Source organism: Hibiscus syriacus, unplaced genomic scaffold (assembly GCF_006381635.1).
Source record: "Hibiscus syriacus cultivar Baekdansim isolate YM2019G1 unplaced genomic scaffold, ASM638163v2 tig00112285_pilon, whole genome shotgun sequence".
NCBI lineage: Eukaryota > Viridiplantae > Streptophyta > Magnoliopsida > Malvales > Malvaceae > Hibiscus > Hibiscus syriacus.
The window spans coordinates 2,073,224-2,094,518 of NW_024063293.1; the positions used below are offsets into that span (position 1 = coordinate 2,073,224).

At 37.2% G+C, this 21,295-nt stretch overlaps 1 protein-coding gene, 1 long non-coding RNA gene and 1 pseudogene across 4 annotated transcripts; 1 reads left to right on the top strand and 2 right to left on the bottom strand.

Annotated features, from left to right (window-relative positions):
• The first annotated feature begins 2,956 nt into the window (after nucleotides 1–2,956).
• LOC120177233 (chromatin modification-related protein EAF1 B-like) lies at nucleotides 2,957–16,547 on the top strand. 3 transcript variants are annotated; one of them, XM_039183455.1, is made up of 23 exons: nucleotides 2,957–3,251; nucleotides 4,453–4,677; nucleotides 4,808–4,862; nucleotides 4,939–5,036; nucleotides 5,134–6,571; nucleotides 6,679–6,798; nucleotides 6,950–7,216; nucleotides 8,439–8,618; nucleotides 8,788–8,868; nucleotides 9,119–9,176; nucleotides 9,252–9,763; nucleotides 9,878–9,931; nucleotides 10,433–10,490; nucleotides 10,588–10,778; nucleotides 10,885–10,938; nucleotides 11,025–11,105; nucleotides 11,261–11,395; nucleotides 11,520–11,636; nucleotides 13,014–13,114; nucleotides 13,260–13,475; nucleotides 13,565–13,940; nucleotides 14,085–15,883; nucleotides 16,223–16,547. In XM_039183455.1, exons 2-22 carry the CDS (start codon nucleotides 4,535–4,537, stop codon nucleotides 15,798–15,800), a joined length of 6,051 nt encoding a protein of 2,016 aa, XP_039039386.1. In that variant the 5' UTR covers nucleotides 2,957–3,251; nucleotides 4,453–4,534; the 3' UTR covers nucleotides 15,801–15,883; nucleotides 16,223–16,547. The 3 variants fall into 3 exon arrangements, with proteins under 3 accessions (XP_039039386.1, XP_039039388.1, XP_039039387.1); XM_039183457.1 differs by having other exon boundaries at nucleotides 13,652–13,940; XM_039183456.1 differs by having other exon boundaries at nucleotides 2,957–3,194.
• A 350-nt stretch (nucleotides 16,548–16,897) lies between these two features.
• LOC120177290 lies at nucleotides 16,898–17,543 on the bottom strand (annotated as a pseudogene).
• A 1,787-nt stretch (nucleotides 17,544–19,330) lies between these two features.
• Nucleotides 19,331–21,295, bottom strand: LOC120177332. Its single transcript, XR_005521401.1, has 4 exons — nucleotides 21,214–21,295; nucleotides 21,084–21,157; nucleotides 19,439–19,844; nucleotides 19,331–19,345 (listed from the first exon to the last, which is right to left on the bottom strand). It is a non-coding gene; the product is annotated as an uncharacterized LOC120177332 (long non-coding RNA).

Genomic DNA, 21,295 nt, shown 5'->3' on the forward strand with positions numbered 1-21,295 from the left:
TAAATAATATAACCGGAATAAAACATTGTAAAAATATAACATAAAATAAATTGAAAGGTTTTCAATCAAAAACTTTGAGGTTGGCTTATCGCAAGCCGCCCTCGAATCTAATATAAAACCAATGAGTTGCACTCACCTTTGCCTCACTGAAGTCCAAAACGAAATCCTTAACACTTTTGATCAGTAATTTATAACGTCAGATTGTCCGGAATTGGTCTTTGTTCAATGTCTACACAAGAACAATCGAGAATGAATACCATATTTCATTATGCTTATAACCAAACATAACAATTGAAGCTGAAATAATCACTTAATTCATCATTTCAGGTGCACTAGTATCGGTACTTCTCCTACAGTACCGATACATCCCATCGATGGTATCGATACCCACTTTGGTACCGATACCATTTTGGCATTCTAGAATTCCAAACTTGATAATGGTATTGGTACCTAACTTTTGGTATCATACTCCCCTTTCAGTATCGGTACCTTCCACAACCAGTAACGATACTAATCATTGAACTCAAACTGGTTTTCTTTGAAGTATCGGTACTATTCTTCCAGTACTAATACCCCTTGCCCAGAATTTACCATTTCCAACTCGAAATTTAACCAAAACTTAACCAAATATCCTTTAGTGCCCTTAAACTCAACTTTACTTATCAAGACCAACTTATCTTAAATTAACATTCCTAAATATAAAAAATCTCACTAAAACACTTGAATCTAAAAATCATACCATAAATTCAAACATGTTCTTAATCATTTCTAATATTTCTAACTCCTTAATTAGCCCTTGACAAGTCAAATTTAGCAATAGGACTCCAAAAACTATATCATGTCAAAATTCATTTCAAAACCCATTTTACAAATTCATTACTAATTCACTCCTTTTTCTTGTTTTAATCCCCTACAAAATTTCCTTAAGCTTATATAACACCCAAGCTTTCAACACCAAACCAAAAATTGAAGAAACAAATAATTTGCATTAACTTAACTTTGAAATGGAGCTCATGGGCACAAGGAAGAATATAAGAACTAGTTCCAGACTTTTCTCTTCTTTTTCTCCCTTTATTCCACGTGTTTTATATCCCTTAAAAAGGGAAGATAAAATCGTTATTATGAAAAGACCATAATGCCCTTCCAATAATCCAATTTTTATATCAAGTCCTAAATAAAATTCCAAAATAAATCCTTAAACTTTCAAATTATTCCAATTAAACCACTAAGTTTTGAATTCTTACAAATTGGTCACTGACTCGATATTTGGGATGTTACAGGCCTATCATTCCTCCCAACTATTAATCGAATTGAAATAAAATCGTTTTGCTTGTAAAAAGGATGGTCGTTTACCGATCCTTGATTAACTGAAAATGTAACCCTTAAGGGTATGATGTGTTTTTGGATTCTCGTAACTTAGAATCGAGTCATTACTTTAGCCTTCGACTATAGAAAACTTAGCTAAGCTTGATAGAAATCATACTTAGCATTTTGAAAGAAAAATAAAATAAAACTAGAAAGAAAAATAAAAAAGAAAACTTTATTAAACTAAGAAAGAAGAAATAATAGTTGAAAATGAATTCTGAATGATCGAGTTGATCTTTGAGGCTTACCCTAATGATGTATTTATAGTCCTCAAAAACCCTAAAAGATAACATTTAAAATTAAAAAGATAATTCATAAAATAAAAAATAAATAAATCCTAATTTGAATTCAAAAATTCGACTGAGTCTTTTGTCTTCATTCCACTGCTGACTGGACCTTCTAGAAGTTGCTAACTGGAAGCCATATCAACGATGTCATACCCAAAGTCATGCCCACTACTCCGACCATGAATTTAAAAAATAAAAAATTGCACAATTTCGTCAGTTTTAGCATAATTTCAGAAATTCAATGTCCTGTATTGAAAATGAGCGAAAAGGGCCAAGCTAGTAACTTAAAATAGCTAATAAAGGAGTAATTGATCATAAAATAATGTATAACTTAAGCACTAATCAATTGGCCGTCGGGATTGCATGAGATCATAATTTTCGTCCTAAGGTTCGTGGGATATAAAATGTCGATTCGCCGTCGATCGGTCATGATTTCATGGGGGGTTTTGGTCATCAGGGGAGGTGAGGTCAAGTAGAGCTTCGTCAATGGCAAAGGGAGACGACCGACATGGGTTTAGGGGTTGAAATGAAGGGTTTCAAAGTTTTGGGGCTATTTCAAAATGTTTATGTTTTTTTAAAACATAATTTTAAATAAATTTTTTAAAATCACTAGATTGTATCATGTGTCACTTAATAGGAAAAATTAACGCCGCTGTCGGTCCAGGCAAATAAAATGTTAGTGTTTGTAACGTTAGGCACCTGGATGGGTAAAAAATAATTTAGACACCTATTCAAAAATTTAAGTATAGTTTGGACACTTATTTTGATATTAAGCGTTATAGAAATTTAAAAATAGATAGATAAATATGATTTCATGTTCTATTAATTTTGTGTTTTAATCCTATAGTATAAAGAAATAAACCATGTTTCCTTTTTTATTACGATTTGATTTTTAAAATAATATCATAATTTTTTTAATATTAACAGAACTCGTTTAGTAATTTTAATGATAAAAAATATTATCATATTTAAAGATCTTTAATTTGAGTATTTACGTTTGTAAAGTGAGATTCTCAATTAATTAATAAAAAAATTCTTAACAAATACTATCTTATAATTATTCAAACTATTAAAAAATATTAACATCCTTTAAAAGTGTTTCAAATAAGGCAAGTTTATAATTAACCATAATAGAATTAACTAAACATCTATCTCTAAAAAGAAAAAAAAAGGCCGAATTGAACAAGACAAGAGGCCCTTGAATACTCATAAAAACCCAAAGCCCACTGAAAGCAGCCAACCCGAGCAAAACCTTTCAATAGAAAAAAAAACTAAAAAAAGGAAACAAAAATTCGCCTAAAAACCAAAAACTTTTTGAGCGAGCGAAAACGAAAAAAAATTTACACAAAGGTGTAAGGACTCATAATAGACAGACTCGAGAACGTGCTCATGGATTGCATTTTACAGGGATATATCGTATTTTGGGGTTAATTTATGTCGTTTTGATTGAGGACAACAACGTCGAGGAAGGTCTCGTAGCTTCAAAACCCTAGGAGAGAGAAAGGAGGTGAACATAGCACTAAAAAGAGCGGGAACGTTCAGGTGCTCCTCGGCGCTTTGCCCTAGTTCCTAATTGCTCGAATCCCTACCCCAATTCAGGTTATTGTTCGCCCTTAATTTTCGTTTTGGAAACCCTAGAATTCGAGTAATGTTCCTAATTAGGGCACACTTTCCGTGATTCAATGCGTTTAGGGTTTTGGTTTGTCCTTTCCCGTGCTTTTCCATTTGCATTGTCATTGAATGCTTGTGGATTGACGTGTCAGCTTCTTCATATATGTTTATTGGCATTAATTCGAAGTTAAATGCCGGGGAAGCTCATTACGCTCTAGGCTTTGTAGTTTAGTTACTGATTTTGGACTTCTTGTGGTTCTTATCCTGGAATTTATAAAGAATTACTGGTGGCGAACTATTTTCATGCTATCATTTGCTTCTGTATGCATATGTATTATATGAAGGATGCTTATTGGGTGGCATTGGTATAATTGTTATTTATTATTATCCAGCATTGCTTTTGTCCTTCCAATTAAAGCCGAGATGTATATTTCCTTTATTGTGTTCTTTAACTGTCTCAAACTTAGTGCCATTCTCTCCTCATGCGAGCTTAACTTTGTTTCACATGTTTTTAATTAGATATAAGGAAGGTAGTAAAATTTAATGTCTTTTGGAGATAATTTGGTTATCTTAAGTTGCTATAAAACTGTTGTACTGGAGGGAAATTAAAAAATGATAGATGTGAAATCTTGTGGGATTGATTATATGATTATGTAAAACTTTTTCCCCTTTCTGGGTAGTAACAGCTCATTTTGAAAAAGAATAAAATAGTAAACATTTTCCAATCTGCCTTTGTTCTTTAATCTTGTTGAAGCCTTTCTATCAAGTGTTTTGTTATTTTCCAGGAAAAAACTTTACTGTTGTCCTTATTGTAAACATTTTCCAATCTGCCTTCATAATTTTTCTCTTTGTATTTATGTACATTTGCGGGAAGTTTATACCTTGTTTTTTGGAGTTGGTTTTATACATATCCGAGCTTCTGGGAAAGTTTGTGATTTTTTTTAATTATCTTGAGTGATGTGATGCTAGTAGTTTTTATTATTGTGAACTGTTACAGAGTTGAATAATTGTTCAATGAAGAAAATTATCATATTGTAGTTATGAGAGTGTCTCCATTGCAAGTTTGCAACTTCTGGTGCGAAAAATATTTGTTCATGGTTCATGGCTGCTTCTTTTCAATTCATCGTTCATATATTTGCCTATATACTCTAGTTGTTATTCTGATTTTTCTCTCAAACATCTTTTGTAGGTATTCACCAATATCATCTTATTTCTTCCTTTTTTCCTTTTTCATCAATGGGAGGGGCCAGCTGGTAGATATTTAGGTAGGGATGCATGGATGTAACTCAGGATCAGCTCTCTTAGTAAATGCTGAGGTTGATTCCATGGGAGGTATTGTTGATGGTGGAGTTGGGATTGGTGTCAAGACCTCTCCGCGCAGAGCAGCTATCGAGAGGGCTCAGGCAGAGCTTAGGTTATACCTCCATTCCATTGCTTTCAGAAATCCTTTTGGTTCCCCTGAAAAGTGCTCTTGATTCACGTCCCTAACCACATGCAATTTTTCTTTTCTTTTTTCAATTTTTCTTTTTACCTGTCTATAACAGGCAGGAGTATGATGTTCGTGAGGAAAGAAGAAGGGAACTGGAGTTTCTTGAGAAAGTATGCATTTGATATCCTATTGCTTCTTATTATTTGTTATTGATTAATATTCACGATAAAAAAGCTTTGCTTTCAGGGTGGCAATCCCTTGGATTTCAAATTCGGAAATGCAGCGTCGGTTAGTGTCCAGTCTACGTCTCTCACTGATCAGCAAGCAGAACATTTTGTTACCAGGTATGTTCTTTTTTTTTCTGTAATGCACTGCAGAATCATAGATATAGGTTGTAATGGAGTAACTAGCTGATGCATCACCTATCCATTACTATTACAGTGGAGCGAAAGGTAGTTTTGCAATGACTGCCTCACCTCATGGTGATTCTGTAGAGAGTAGTGGTAGACCAGGGATTCCTGCAGTTTGTGAACCCATTAGTGCTGATAACCTTTTACTTTTTGATGGTGAAAATGAGACACCTGAAGGTGAAACAAAATCTATGCATTCTCGTAAGAGGAATACTGTTGTTCCATCAGTACAATCTTCTCAGAGGGATCAGGCTCAAAATGCCAAGGAATTAGAAGATTCTGCTATCTTCCGCCCATATGCTCGAAGGAACAGGTCAAAAATAAATCGAGATGGAGCACGGTCAAGTTCAGCAGAGATGGTTCAGGGTCGAGGCGGTCATGTCTCTTCTTTATCTGCTCGTGGATCATCAAAGGATGATAAGGATTTGACATCTGAAACAAATAACCAAAAGGACAAGAACATGCCCCCTGTTAATACCAGAAAATCTGCAAGTTCAAATGGTGATTTGGCTTCAAAGGTGATAATATCTGATAACCAGTTGAATATGGAGTTAGATGGTGGGCAGGCTGCCAAAACAACTGACCAGTCAAAAGGTGATCTATCCAAAAGCAAGGTTGATGTTACAGTGCCCAATGAAGCTGTTCAAGTGGAGTCTCACAAAACTCCAGTTAATGTGGCTTCTGAGGAACCTGATCTCGTTGGAGGAAAGGAGGAGGTAGTTTCAACTGGTTCTGAATGTCCACCTGGAACAGGTGCAACCAAAGCTGAAAATGAAACTATTTTTAATAAGCTAAACGGGGTTGGCGATGCGAAAAGAGATGAGAAGGACAAACCACTTGATGGGAAAAATAGTAGTGCAACAAGGGGGATGAAGGGATTAGATTCGGAGTCCTCTTGCACTGAAAATAGCTTAAGCTTAGATGTAAATAATGATAATGGTGTATTTATTAATCCAAAAAATGTTGATTCCAAAGGAAATCCCACGGAACAAACATCGAACAAAGAGGAGCCACTAAACTTAGCTGTTGGTGATTTGTCAAAAGAAAATAGCGTGACCATGTCTGTTGATAATGTTGCTATTATTTGTGATACTAATACTTCCTTGAGCCAAAAACATTCTCTTAACATTTCTATGGTCAAAGTGGAGGAAAAAATTAGATCTGAATTGCAAAATGAATTGAATTGCCCTTCCAACAATGAGGTGCAACAAAGCAGTCACCCCGTAGCAGAAGCTGATGGGAAAACTAGCTCTGTGTGGGGTGATAATTCTAACTCCAAAAGCGAAAACATTTCAACTAGTAGGCCTTTACACACCACGGGTAACTTTCTTTTTGAGATTCCTGAGAGGACTTCGTTAGGAATAACCTCTACTACTAATACTGATGTTCAGACCAGTTTGGATAATCATGTGAAAGTGGTGGACAAGGCACATGAAGATTCAATCTTGGAAGAGGCTCGGATTATAGAGGTTGTTTGTTTATATATTTGGTTTATATATGCTTTATGATCTCTTAAATTTAGATGTAAGATATTTTTCTTTAAAAAGTGTAAAAGGTCTCTAATTATGGTAAACAGGCTAAACGGAAAAGGATTGCAGAGCTATCTGCTGGTACCTTAACCTTGGCGAATCAGCGAAAATCTCACTGGGATTTTGTGCTCGAGGAAATGACCTGGTTGGCAAATGATTTTGCTCAGGTATCATTTTATCAGATATAAATTAAATATTTGGAAGCCTTTTTATTATTAGATTTAGTCTGGTATTGAAGCTGTATAAAAAGTTGAATAGAGAACATAATTGGCATAATTTGCCTACTGACTTACTTTTTTGTTCTTTATGTGCTTATAGGAGCGTCTTTGGAAGATGACTGCTGCTGCTCAATTGTGTCGACGTGCTGCTTTTACCTCACAGTTGAAATTTGAAGAACAAAATCAGTTCTGGAAACTCAAAGGAGTAGCTTTAACCCTAGCTAATGCTGTGATGGAGTTTTGGCATTCTGCAGAGATGTTTTTAAATAGTAAGGATAGAAGTCTTGGTCTAAAGAACTCTGGTCATGATTTGGTGGGGTCAAGGGCCAATGACGTTACGGAGAACAAGAATGCTGAACTGGATATGGTACTGGTTATATTGTTGGACTTTGTTTTGGTCTTTATGTTTATGTATTTTATGCATGTTTCTTGTGATAATGTTATGATGTTAATTTTTTATGTTTAATTTTCTTACAAAACTATGATGCTAGTTTCTTCCATATACTTTTTGATAACTGGTTTTGTATGTTCTTCATTTTGGTTATCCACTTATGAGTTCTGTTCTTCAATATGTGGTATGAAGTTTAACGTGGATGGAGCAGTTAGTAGGGTTGGGTTGTTAGCAGGAATTGGGGGCATTCTTAGAGATTGGAATCGGATTAAATTGATGTCGTTTTCAGAAAAAATAGGGCCTACTCCTATTATTTTAGCAGAGTTAAAAGCTATCAAAAGAGGAATAGACATCTTTGTGTCATCAGAATGGGTATTGAAGGGAAGGCTTATTATTGAATCTGATTGCAAGCTAGCTGTGGAGTGGTTGAAATATCAGGAGTCAGTTCCTCCTTTTCTTTTAAATTTTGTCAAGGATATTGCGGATGCGGTTTCTGAGTATGAGGTCATTGTGAGGTGGATTCCGAGAAGCTGTAATTGCGAGGCAGATTTGCTTGCAAAGGAGGGGATTGGGTAGTGGGTCACTTTTTTAGTACTGAGTTCGGAGGTTTTTAATCAAGGCGTTATAAGAGTGTGCTTAAGTTTTATGTATCTTAAAGGAGTGGTTCTAGTTTTATGTAATTTTTACATTATCAATATATTTAAGGTTCTCTATTCCTCCTTCCCCTAGTAGGTTCTGACCTCATGGTAAGGGCTACTTAGAAGGAGGTTTTTATGAGACCTACTTTTCCTATCAAAAAAAAATATGTGGTATGAAGGTAATTTTACTTAAACTGGGGAGGAAGAGAAGAGGTTACAATTCAAAAACAAGAACTTAGGTCTACTATAAAAATTTGAGCCACAAACAAGATATTTTTGGCCAGAGCTCAGCTCTAATTTTTAGGTTTAAACTATATTTAATATCAATATAAAATTTAATTTTTTAGATTTAAAAGAAAGATGACCATTGAAGTTGAATACACTTGGCCAGGTGTTGGCCAAGGATATCTAAAATATTTGGAATGGTTCTTGAGCTATTTGGGCTCCTTCTCCCCGCCTTAAGTTTTTTCTATTATGAACATTTCCTAATATTCGCTTCGTATCAGTGTGCTTGATTGTTCTTTCTATCATTTCTTTATGTGCACCCTGTTTTGGAGCAGGGAATGAATAAGGAGCACCCTGGAAAGGCTAATGATCTTGCAATTCGGGCATATGCTCTTAGGTTTTTGAAATATAGCAGCTCCCCTGTTCCAGGACTTCAAGCTGAAGCACCAGCAACACCCGACAGGATATCTGATGCTGGCATTATAGACATTCCTTGGAATGAACACCTAACAGAAGTATGGCTTAATTTTTTTTCCCTAACCTTTAAGGTTTATTTGAACAGTATTCTTGGCTTTTGAATATAGTGTTTTGATCTATCTCTTACAATAAGTTGTATCTTGTGGAAATATTTCTTTTCCTTTTTTCATTATCTTTGCTCTAACTTTTTATGTGCTTTATTTTCAGGAAAGCCTTTTCTATTCAGTTCCTTCTGGTGCTGTGGAAACCTACCGGAGATCTATTGAATCTTATTTGGTACAGAACGAGGTAAATATAAGCCCTTAATGAGTTTATACTTGACCTTTTCCTTTTGCTTCCCTTATATTTAATAAAGCAGATTCGTTTATAAAAATCTCAAAAACAGAATACTGGACTGATATAATGCATATGGAAAAAAATGCATCAATCAAACTTATCATGGACAACATATCCCTATTACCATTTCTTCAAATTTTTCAGTGCAGCTTTTGGAACTTTTTTTCCCAATCTTGATTATCATTTTATTTTATTTTTTTAGAAAACCGGGAGTAGTGCACGAGAGGAAGTTGAAGTATCTGCTTGTGATGATGGAGCAGGTAATCATTACACACTTTTTTTGGGGTTCTTTTTCATTTAATATTCTTCTGTTCCTTACAACTTTTCAAATTCAGAGTTCGGATATGGTGACTTTGTGTGTGATGAGGATGAAGAAGGGATAAGTACATATTATTTGCCTGGAGCCTTTGAAGATAGAAAATCATCAAAACAAAACAAGAAGAAGAGGAAGAACCCTATGAAGTCTTATCCTGCAAGGCCATATGAAACCGGTGCTGATTTGCCATATGGAAACTGTGCTCAGCAGTCCATGTTGATTGGTAAAAGGCCTGGTAGTAGTCTAAATGTTGGTTCAATTCCAACAAAACGTGTGCGTACTGGTTCCAGACAGAGGGTTTTAAGTCCTTTTAGCAGTGCCGCTGCTGCTGGAGGTTTACAGGCTCCGATGAAAACAGATGCTTCTAGTGGGGATACTAATTCTTTTCAGGATGATCAGGGTACTTTGCAAGGAGGATTCCAGATCCAGAAAGGCATGGAGGTTGAATCAACTGGGGATTTTGAAAGGCAGCAACCATATCACTATGCAGAAACACCAGCAAAACCAAAAAAGAAGAAGGCGAAGAATCTTGTACGTTGGAATTCCTTTGTTTTAACCGACTGGGTCTGTTAATCCAGGAATGGTATGGATAGTTTCCTTATTTGTCTTCATAATTTCTAAGTGCCTGAATTGTGCTTTTGGTAGGGTTCTGCATATGATCAGGGTTGGCAGCTGGAATCTACCTTTCAAAATGAGCAGGTGAACTTGTAATAAAGATTATGCCAAGTTTACTTTGATTTAAACAGACATGTTTTCTTTCTTTTGCTTCATTGTTTTTTTAAATAGTATATTTATTTTATCATTAAGGAAAAAAATCTAAATGAGAAATTACAATTTTAGGCTATCGCACATGTTACTTTTATAAAGTGCAATTTTACCCGTTCACTTTCAAAGTAATTAACAATTTTTAAGTTAATTCAAAATAACCTTTCTGTCAAATTTGTTCCATTTTATTGGCTAAGGAAAATTTCATTTCATTAGTATTTTCATTCTTACATCAGAGCAAGGTGTATGCAGATCAAGTTGATATCATTGTTTGTATGATAGATATGCGGGTGACTTAAGTCATAAGTCTTTTTTGCAGCATTGAACTTTATCTGATATTCTTCTGTTCTTCCTCTTATGTTTCCCAAATTATTTGTTCATTGTGCTCTTTTCAAATTGAGAATCTTGTTTTTGATGGGACTGTTTCTTTGGCAGCGAGATTATTCCAAAAAGAGATCAGAGAGTCATCATTTTGATTCTAATGGATCCAATGGTAAAGCACTTTTTCTCATATTTGTGTTAATGGTTGATTCCTTGGTTGGTTATATCTATCCAGTGCCATGTTCTTCACACAATTGTCTTTTTCTTAGTTTTATATGGGCAACATAATGCCAAGAAGCTGAAAGTGATGAAGCAACAGCCAGATAATGCCTTTGACATCATTCCCAGTGGATCCATCCCTTCACCAGTAGGGACGCAAATGAGCAATATGTCCAACCCCAACAAAATCATTAGATTAATTCATGGCCGTGACAGAGGTAGAAAAGCCAAAACACCTAAGGTAATTTTTCCTTGACCCTTTTATTTTTCCTTTTTGTCCGGTTGATCATGTGCTTCAGAGTTGTCTTATCTTGTGTAATTATTATAATTGTGTAAACTGCATCTAGATGTCTGCTGGTGAGCCTGGTTATGGTTGTCCATGGTCGCTATTTGAAGATCAGGTTAATTTTTGTTATCCTATTTGAATTCTTCAAATTATGTTAGCATTAGCACTGGGGCCTTGAGATGTTACTGCATTTATGTTCAGGCTCTTGTTGTCCTAGTACATGACATGGGTCCAAATTGGGAGCTTGTAAGTGATGCCATCAACAGTACCCTTCAATTTAAGGTTAGTGCTTGAGCTGTCTTTACAAATATATTCTGTTATCTAGGGTTTCCTTCTACATCTACAGAAGCCTTGCTCGTTTTTTTTTGTTTCCCTCACCTTGGTCCTCCATTTTTCTCCATTGGGAAACTATCTCATCAACTTCTCAATGCGTCTAGTGCATATTCCGCAACCCTAAAGAATGCAAGGAAAGGCATAAAATTTTAATGGATAGAAGTGGAGATGGAGCTGACAGTGCTGATGATTCAGGATCTTCTCAGTCATATCCATCCACATTGCCTGGCATCCCCAAGGTCCTCTCTGTCTTTAACAACTAGTAGATTCTCAATTTTTTAATGTATTGACTATTGATGAAGGACATGTTCAATAGCTAATTTTATAGTCTATGATTGGATTCTAATGTTGTATGTCATGCAGGGAAGTGCAAGACAGTTGTTTCAACGTTTGCAAGGGCCGATGGAAGAGGATGCTCTCAAGTCTCATTTTGAGAAAATTATACATATTGGCAAGAAACAGCAGCACCGGCAGAGTCAGGTACATTACATGTGCGATGCTTTTTTAATCTCTAGAGATCCTGACATGTTTGGTAGTTTTTGAACAATTGAGGCTTTTTTTTATAAGAAATGGAGGCCTCGTTAAAACCCCCCTTCATAATTTCTAGAACACCATAGGGTATTCCTGTAAACAGCGGAAGGAGGAAAAGAGTGCCTCAAATTTTATTAATTAAAAGAACAATATAAAGCATATGAGTACAACCGAACTTTTAACCCAGTACAGTAAACATATAACAAAAGACGAGAAAAAACAAAACCCAACCAAAACTCCCTATCTTAACCTATTCCTGCCTTAGCTAAAAGGTCTGCCTCTAAGTTTGCTGGCCTAGCTATCCAACGTAGAATACCCTCCAAGTTTCTGATCTTATCCGCAATTTCTTTAGAAATTGAAACATACATGGGCATTTATCAAAGTTCTTTAAAACAATTGAGGCTGATTTAATCAATCAGTTGAAGATAGTCATTTTGTAATATTCTTTAATGTCAATTTTTGCTGTACTCCTTCCATTTTGAAACATTAGAAATTTAGAATCTACCTTTCAAGGAAAGAAAATTGTCACTGTTTAGGATTCTACTTGACATGCTTAGTTGCGTCTTGATCAGCACCTGTATGCTGTCTTTCTTTTTATATGAAGAAATATTGTGAATGATTTTTAATATATTTTGATTGCGAGTAGTGATCGAAATGAAAATACCGAACTTCAGTAAATTATTAGAAAATTCTGAAAATAAATTATAAGGTGTAAACTGCACACCTGTAGTCCCATTTTCCTCCAGCTGCCTTCTTAAAAGTTAAAAAACGTTTCCATTAGGCTTCTTGAATATACAGGAAGAGCAATAAAGGAATCGGCTGGTTTTAGATAACCTCTTCTTTACTCCCACTTATACAATAAAGGCTTGCTATATGAATCTGTAGTATCCTTTGTACTTTTTGCTTCACTTAGTCTGAGCAATTCATGTAGCATTTGAGTGGTAGTCTAAAACATTTATAAATAGTAACATAAGTTGAATCACACAATTTATGGAGATTTTGAAGATTTAGATTTACTTTGAAAACTTTGAATTTGCTGCCTCTGAACAGATCGAAGTTGTGGCCCAGTGTATGAACTTTGTTTAAAATGAGATTGTGCTGTTAAGGAAATTTCGAATTAGTTTTGAACCTAGATTCATTCGGCTGTCGGATATTTTTCACCTTTCATTTCACAATTGTGTTTGCATTCTCTGGTGTGGCAATAAGTATGGATTTGAACAAAGCCTATACTCTTAATACTTGAAAGCATCCTAGATGTCTTTTTTTGACTTCACCTTGTTTCTTCCAAACTCTTGACTTGTTTTTATCTAATTGTGTCTTTTAAAGCATGATAACCAGAATTCGAAGCAGATAGTGCCTGTCCATAACTCCCATGTTATTGCTCTTTCACAAGTCTGCCCTAATAACCTAAATGGAGGGGTTCTAACGTAAGCTTTTTTGTCCCTGTTATTATTAATGGTTTTAGCTTGTTAGTTCAATCATCGTTATCAGTTTTTCACTTTTCTTGCTATTATGTTAGCACTTTTATTGCAATGCGCTGCAACATCATTTTTTATTTTTGTCTGGATAAAGGCCTCTCGATATTTGTGATGTCACTGCATCAAGCCAAGATGTCCTACCCCTTGGATATCAGGCTTCTCATACAAGTGGTTTAGCAATATCAAATCAAGGAGCTGTGGGATCAATTCCTCCAACCTCTGGAGCAAATTCCTCAGTAAAGGGATCTTCTGGCATGGTCCTTGGCAATAATTTAGCATCACTGTCTACACCACTCAGTGCATCTGTGAGGTATTAAGCTAAGGTGTAGATTTGTTCCCTGTGCCTGCATACTTCCGCATGCTAATGGCACAAATTTTGGGTCATATTTTTACTCTCAGGGATGGTAGATATGGTGTTCCCAGAACATCTTTTCCAGCTGGTGAGCAGCATAGAATGCAGCAATATAATCAAATGTTATCTAGCAGGAATATTCAGCAGTCCAACTTGTCTCTTCCTGGGGCTGTTTCTGGATCAGATCGTATGGTTTGTATGCTACCCGGTGGAAATAATTTGGGAATGATGGGTGGGATAAATAGAGGAATGTCATTGTCAAGGCCAGGCTTCCAAGGAATGACATCATCAGCAGTGCTGAATTCTAGCAGCATGCACTCCAATTTGGTGGGAATGCCAAGCCCTGTCAATATGCACTCTGGACCAGGTTCTGGTCAAGGAAACTCAATGTTGAGGTCTCGTGATACCAAACACATGATGCGAGTAAGTTACTTTTATAAAGAAGTATAATCAAGTCTATGCTTCAACATAGTATTGCAGTTTGGCTGTTTGGGCTTCTTTTCCATATAAATGGTTAATTGTTATATACCAATAATCAAGTCTATTTTTTCTCCTCTTTTTTGATAGCCTGGGAACAGTCCAGAGCCTCAAAGGCAATTAATGGTACCTGAGCTCCAAATGCAGGCTCAAGGGAACAGCCAGGGAATTCCTGCTTTCAATGGGTTGAATTCTGCTTACCCCAATCAATCAACTACATCTGTTCAGTCATATCCGGGTCATCCCCAGCAGCAGCAGCAGATGCCTTCACAGCAATCCCATGCACTGGGCAACTCTCATCATTCTCAACATCAGGGTTCCAATCATGCTACTGGGCCGCAACAGCAAGCATATGCCATGCGCATTGGCAAAGAAAGGCAAATGCAGCAGCAGCAGCGTCTTTTGCAGCAACAACAGCCCCAGAAACAGCAGCAACAACAGTTTGCTGCATCTAGTGCTTTGATGCCACATGTCCAACCTCCAACCCAACTTCCCATATCATCTTCTCTTCAGAATAGTTCCCAGATTCAATCTCAAACTGCAACTCAACCGGTATCAATCCCCCCTCCATCTTCACCATTGACTCCTATGTCATTACAGCACCAACAGAAACACCACTTGTCCCCTCATGGGCTTGGTAGGAATCATCAAACTGGGGCCAGTGGATTGAACAATCAGGTTGGCAAGCAATGGCAGCGGCAACCTCAGCAACAGCAGCAGCAGCAGTCTGGCAGGCAACATCCTCAGCAACGACAACAAACACAGTCTCAACAGAAAACTAAACTTTTGAAGGGAGTGGGAAGAGGGAACGTCCCAGTGCATCAAAACCTTTCTACTGATCCTGCTGATCTGAGTGGCCTCTGCATGGCCTCTAGCAACCAAACTGCTGAGAAAGGAGAGCAAATCACGAACTTGATGCAAGATCAGGGCTTGTGTCCCGGGCCTGGTACAAACCCCGTCCAACAATCTAAACCTCTAGTTTCCCAGCCACAGCAAAAGCAATTTTCTGGGGCAACACCCCCTTCTACAAAGCAACTCCAGCAGATAGTTTCCCATTCTGATAATAGTTCTCAAGGTCAAGTTTCCACATTGCCCTCTGATCGTACACCATCAGCTGTGAATCAATGCATCCTGCCAGTGGCCGTCGGTCCCAATCCCCAGCATTTGCACCTACCATCACAGCCACACCAAAAGAAGGTTAATCAAAACCAATATACTGTTCAAAGGGTGCTTCAACAGAATCGGCCAGTGAATTATGATCCTCCCAGCAAATCTCAAGCCGAGCCAACTCAAGCTGACCAACAGCAAATGAACAATGCTTCACAGATGGGTACAACTGCAACCACGGCAGTGTCCCAATCTGGCATTGATTCAGCTAACACAGTGCAAAATCTTTCTTCTGTTGGTTCTCAGTGGAAAGCATCAGAACCAGTATATAATCCTGGTATGCCAATTGTGGCCACTCAAATGGGATCCGTAGGGAGCCCCCCTCTTACAAATTCAGCTGCTAGTGTTCCAGGACCTTCCGTCAGCAAAGGGATAGCACACAGACAATCATCAGGTGGCTTACTACCTCATGGGAAGAAGGCTGGGACACAGCAGCCACAACAGCCACAAATACAGCAATCCCCAACACCAGCCCCATCTCAACAACACTACCAGCCGCAAGAGCAGTTACAGCACGACTTGCATAATTCATCCCCACAGCAGCTTCCATTGCAGCAGCAGTCACAACAGCAAATTCCGCAACTCCAAGCTGTACAAGGCAGCTTGTATCACAGGCCATCCAGTTCTAAGCTGGAGTGAAGCAATTTTTTGGATGGATCAGTTCCAACAGCGAAGGGTTCTACTAGGTTGGGTTTGCATGCCCTCGTAACAGCAGTGTACAGGTACTAACCATTTACAGATTTAAATAGGCTTGTTATAGAGTTATTACATGTTAGATTGGCATATTAGGAAAACTAAGACAATTGGAATTATCATACCATTCTAATATTATCATGATAAATGCCGATCCCCATCTCAAATTGTTTCTCAAGTGGTCTGTTAAGGCCTTTTCTTGACTATTTCTCTAAGCTCTTGTTTGAAAATTATTTATGGGTGGCTACCTTTTACAGCTAGCTGCCTGTGTGTGCTTGGCTGGGTGTATTGTTTGGGATTAGTTTTTATTTTACTGTGTTAATTTCTTTGGTATCAAAATTTTCTTCATGAACTTTGGGTTTATGCAGACGAAGCTGGTTATTTTGTGGGGCATTGCCATATGGAAAGAGGTGGTTTCTATTTGCAGTTTAGAAATTCACAGAAAAAGGACCTTTTTTTCTTTTTGGGGGGATTTTGGGAATTTATGTATATTAGCAGTGATCTAGAGTATTGGGAAGGATGAAGACGGAATATAGAGTCATTTGTACATAAGTCATCGTTTTCTTGTACTTTCTTCATCTCCTTTTCCCTGCTTGTATGCAGAGGGGAGTCTTGTATGAATTAATTACCCTTTTCAGATGAAGTGGATAACAAGTGATCATTGTTATTAGGCAAAAAAAGCCTTCCAATCAATTATTGCTGTAATTTGTGTAACACAATTGCAGGTCTCTTTTTTCCTGCTGTTTGCCCCTGATGATGTGTATCTGGGATTAGTGTCTAAACTGTTTGAATAATTATTTTTTATTTTGTAAAAGATTGCTGCTTACGAGCATTACCAGAAGATAAATAAAAATAGTGTGTAAGCTGCTCATGAGCTGGAAATAACTAGACAAGAAGGCAGGGAAGTAGCATGTCAAATGGTACATCTTTGCCTGTAAAGTAAGAAACAGCTAGGAAGTAACTGTCATTCAATGGTTGAAAAACTAATTGGTAGGTCCATGGATCACAAACAAGTCAACAACTTGCACTTCAAAACATCTGATTTAACAAAGGGTTACATTTTTTAACCCCAACTGTTCATCCACCTTATTAGACCAGAAATTATGAGGGATTACATCAACAATTTTGCTATGTGAATGGAGGAAGTATCATCTCAATCCTTTTGTTTTTCATTTCCATTCTCAATCTTTCCCTTTCCCTCAGCATTCACATCTTCTCATTAACCTCTCAGCAAATCTCCTTATTTCCGCTCCCACAGTTGTCACCTCATTATCTCTGCCCTCTTCCGGTCTAACCCTTCTCCTCCGCCCACTTGGGAACCTAGCGAACCATTTCAACCGTCTCAGGATATAATTATTACTGCGGCTTTTACTAAACTGGTTTTTTTTTTTCGTTATCATCATCTTGTTCCTCCTCGATCGCGTCATCTTCTTCAAAGTTATAGTAATTATTTCCAACCCCATGTCCATTTTCCGAATAGAAGTTTGCCACTCTGGTTGAAGGAACCAAGGAAGGCAGCGGTTGAGCAGAGGTAGGAAAAGGACCATGCTCGAGAGAGCTTCCATGGTGTCATAGAAAGGCCAAGGAGCCCCTGAAGCGAGGCCTCAGCATTCAGAGCAGTAATGACTGGAGCTTCTCCATCTTGTGACGGCACTGGAGGGCTGTTTTGTCACGGCTACATCTTTCCATTGGCAGGCTTTGAGTTCGGTGCGTTGGAGAGAATGACATTCTTCATTCCAAGATTATGTATAAATAAAAAATCATAAAGCATCTTCAGTGTACACTTTCACTCTATTTAAGCTTTAGCTTTACAAGCGTAACCTTATCAAATGGGTTCTAGAGTTATGAAACGAGTGAGCTCAAGTACTGTTATTTATAGAAGGCAGCAAAAATGACGGGACAAAATTCATACTACGTACAGACTTTATGTAAGTACTATGCTTTGTCAAGAACGGTTTATTTCTATGGTCTACTATTATACCTCGCAACTGTCTTGTATCTAGGGATGGTAACTCAACCCGAATCCGACGAGTTCCGACCCGACCCGACCCGATCGGGTCGGATTTTTTTAAAAAAATTTCGGGTTCGGGTCGGGTCGGGTTTTTTTTAAATGCACTGTTCGGGTCGGGTCGGGTTTAGGGTAAAAAAATCCGACCCGACCCGACCCGAAAAATATATATAATTTTATCTTATATATTTAGGGATAATTACAATAATATCCCTCCATATATAATTTTTTTCAATTAAGTCACTGTTTTTATTGAATTAAATTTTTTTATTATTATTTCGGGTCGGGTCGGGTCGGGTTTCTAAGTCATATATTCGGGTCGGGTCGGGTCGGTGAAACATTAATTTTTTCGGGTCGGGTTGGGTCACGGGTGGAGAACCCTTTCTTCTCGGGTCGGGTCGGGTGGCCCAAAAACCCGACCCGACCCGACCCATTGCCATCCCTACTTGTATGCACTTTGGCTGCCATTTCGAAGACCAACCGGAAACAAAAACCAAAACGGAAATGAGATTTGGATGTTCAAAATAGGGTGCAAGTGAGACTGATGTAACAAAGAGTGAGTCAACCTGATTGAAGCAAGCATTGGAGACGGACATCCGAATCCCTGCTGTTATAGACAAAAGAAGATAGCATATCGGCTAGGCAACCTCAGCACAAGCAAAGCAAGCAAATTCATCTTTCTACGTTCAAATGTTTGTAGTTTCTTCGCCAACGTGAAAATTTACCCTGTTAATTTCATACCCAATACCATCAGAATATGCCCTTTTCTTTGAAGATATCCATTAAGCTTAATCTATTCCATATTTGGGAGAGAAGTAAAACCAAACACAAAGACACAAAGCATTTGAATTAATATGAAGAAACAAGAGCCAATGTTTTCCCGTGAACGACAGCCAATATTACATATTCTAGAGACGGTAAAACTATAATTCCACCATAAATCTCAGTAAACTCGGATGGAAGTTATGGGTGTTTTGTTGGGCATGCAATAAGCAATTTCAGTTTTCTGTATATGATAAATAAGGCGCTTTTACTCTGGACCAGGCCAATCAGATCATTGAACAAAGAGAAATTGCAATTTCACACAGCACAAATTGTCTGTGTTTGGAAAGCTTTGGTAACAGCTTTTTCCCAATTATTCAGGCATATGTTAAACCTATTAATAATATATATGATCATAGTATGAGATAAGTTTCCACTTCCCACTATGGTTTGTTTCTGTTTTGTACTTTGTTTTTAATCAAATTGGTTCAAATGTCCATCATGCCATCTAGAAGGACAGCACTCAGGGAAATAATTCGAACACAGCCTACTGTCACCAAATTCCTCTCCTACACCAACAGTTAAAATTCATTTTTATTTTCCTAATGAAGTTTACCATTTCTTTTCCAAGAAATTTGGAACTTACAGATAAGTCTCTCTCTTTTAAATGCACCGATGACATAGCAAGTTCTACTTGTTTTGATGTAGTTGTAAATAATGCCTACAAAAAAATGTCATTGTTCAGTCACCAGAATGTACAAAGGCAGAAAGCTGGTTGCGAAAAAAAAATGTAGAAACTAGAAAGAAGTCTTACTTTCTTTGTTTTCTGTAAATCTTGTTCAATGGATCTAATACGATTTAATGACTCGAGAAGCAAGTCATTTCTTTTCAGGAGGAATGGTTGCAGGTTTGTTGTAAAGCTCAGTTACCAAAGTTTCTAAATTTTGTAGCCTCTGCAACACGGATGGAGTAAGTCACTTTCAGCTTCTGTCAAAATTCCATTTTCTATAAACCCTGAACCTGTCATCTGGCAATTCGACTGGTTTTCTGTTTGTTGTTTCGAATCTTGTGCTACCAGGAATCTTCCCAGTCCAGAGAATAAGAAACATAAAAACGCTAACAATTTGTGTACAAAATGAGTAAAAACACTTGCTACATGGTGAACAAGCTTCTTTCCCGCATTTCTAGGAGTCTAGGAGTAACGTCACTTGTTACATCATCTGAAAACAGCACGAAAGTAAGATGTCAAAGCTAGCATACATGAGAGAGAAAAATTAGCATTGCTGTTAAGTTCTTTTAGTGCTGAGAGAGGAGATAATGATCTTATGCAATAATGAGAAGTCAGCATCATTAGAAGTCCTAAAGAGTCAAAAATTGACATGTTGAATGAATACAACTACACAAGTCCAAAAATATAATGGACAATGAAATCAGATATATATTACAGGATTCCCATAACAAGCGTTGCTAATTTAGGAAAGTTTTTACTACACATGGAAGCATATGTTAGAGCTACTACTTTTACTTTATCCTGACTTTATTGGTTTACGTGATAGTTATTTACTATTATATAGTAGCAATTACATCTGTTAAATAGTTAGGAGACACTTCAAAATTTGATTCAAGTCCAAACCCAGGTTGGCCAAAGAAACCAAACACGACTGGCCTTTCATGTATTAATAGCGTGGACTGGACATAATTTTTCCTGTACCTTCCCAAGATTAATTATTGTTAGTAGTTTTGCTTTAATGATCCCATTCTTGTCCAAATGATGGTATTTACTATGATAGAGTTGGAACAACTATATTAAGACATGTTAGAAAACTACCACAATATGCACTGATGCCAAGTTGAATAGTATAACGATATAGATCAACAACAACAACAACAACAACAAAACCCTATTTCTCATATGTAATGGGGTAAGAGGGAGGTAGTGTAGTAGGTTGCCCCCAACGCCAGGTTAAGAGCAGCTTCCGTGGAAGACCTCCGGCAGTCAAGGAAATTAAAAATAAAGATAAAATACAATGCATATATAAATAAATAAATAAATACATAGTTGAATAGTCTTCATATGCAGTCTTCATATGCGCGTCTGTAATAGGAAGTAATCCCTACGTAATAATCTCTGCATATAGATAGAAATGTAAGTCCCGGCTAAATTTAAAAAGAGAAAATATGAAGAGAAGGAATACACAGTAGTCAGTGATAGCAAGCTACTAGAAGGAATAAAGTCAACCTAAACTAAGGCAACACTACTCCGCTACTCTAGTTCTGGGCCTTCATAGATTCCAATGACAGAAACGTATAGAAGTAGAAGTCATGGAAATTACTACAGAGGCATTAAAAAGAAGACAGAGATGTTACACCCCATGGCTGTGACCCACACTACTCGGCTACCCTGCTCTTAAGTCTCCATAAATATGATGTTCATTTAGGATCACAAAATGATTACTGACTTGTTGAACTAGCTTCCTGCAACGTTCTCTGGTTTGCTAATGTCATGCAAAGAGTTATGATCACTCATCCTTTCCTGGCAGAAGGATGTGCTTAGAAGAGAAGCCAGAAAGATAGGGCAGAGATAAATACTTCGTCAGAGTGTGACACTGACTGCATGAAATCTAAGGTATCTGGCATCGCATCAGAAGCATAAGATATTTCACTACTTGCA

Excerpts from the sequence above, each read along its gene's own strand:
- LOC120177233 (XM_039183455.1), top strand. The coding sequence starts at position 4,535 with ATGCATGGATGTAACTCAGGATCAGCTCTCTTAGTAAATGCTGAGGTT. Across the intron at positions 7,217-8,438 it reads AGAATGCTGAACTGGATATG|GGAATGAATAAGGAGCACCC; the intron begins GTACTGGTTATA and ends GTTTTGGAGCAG. Across the intron at positions 10,779-10,884 it reads GAAAAGCCAAAACACCTAAG|ATGTCTGCTGGTGAGCCTGG; the intron begins GTAATTTTTCCT and ends AACTGCATCTAG.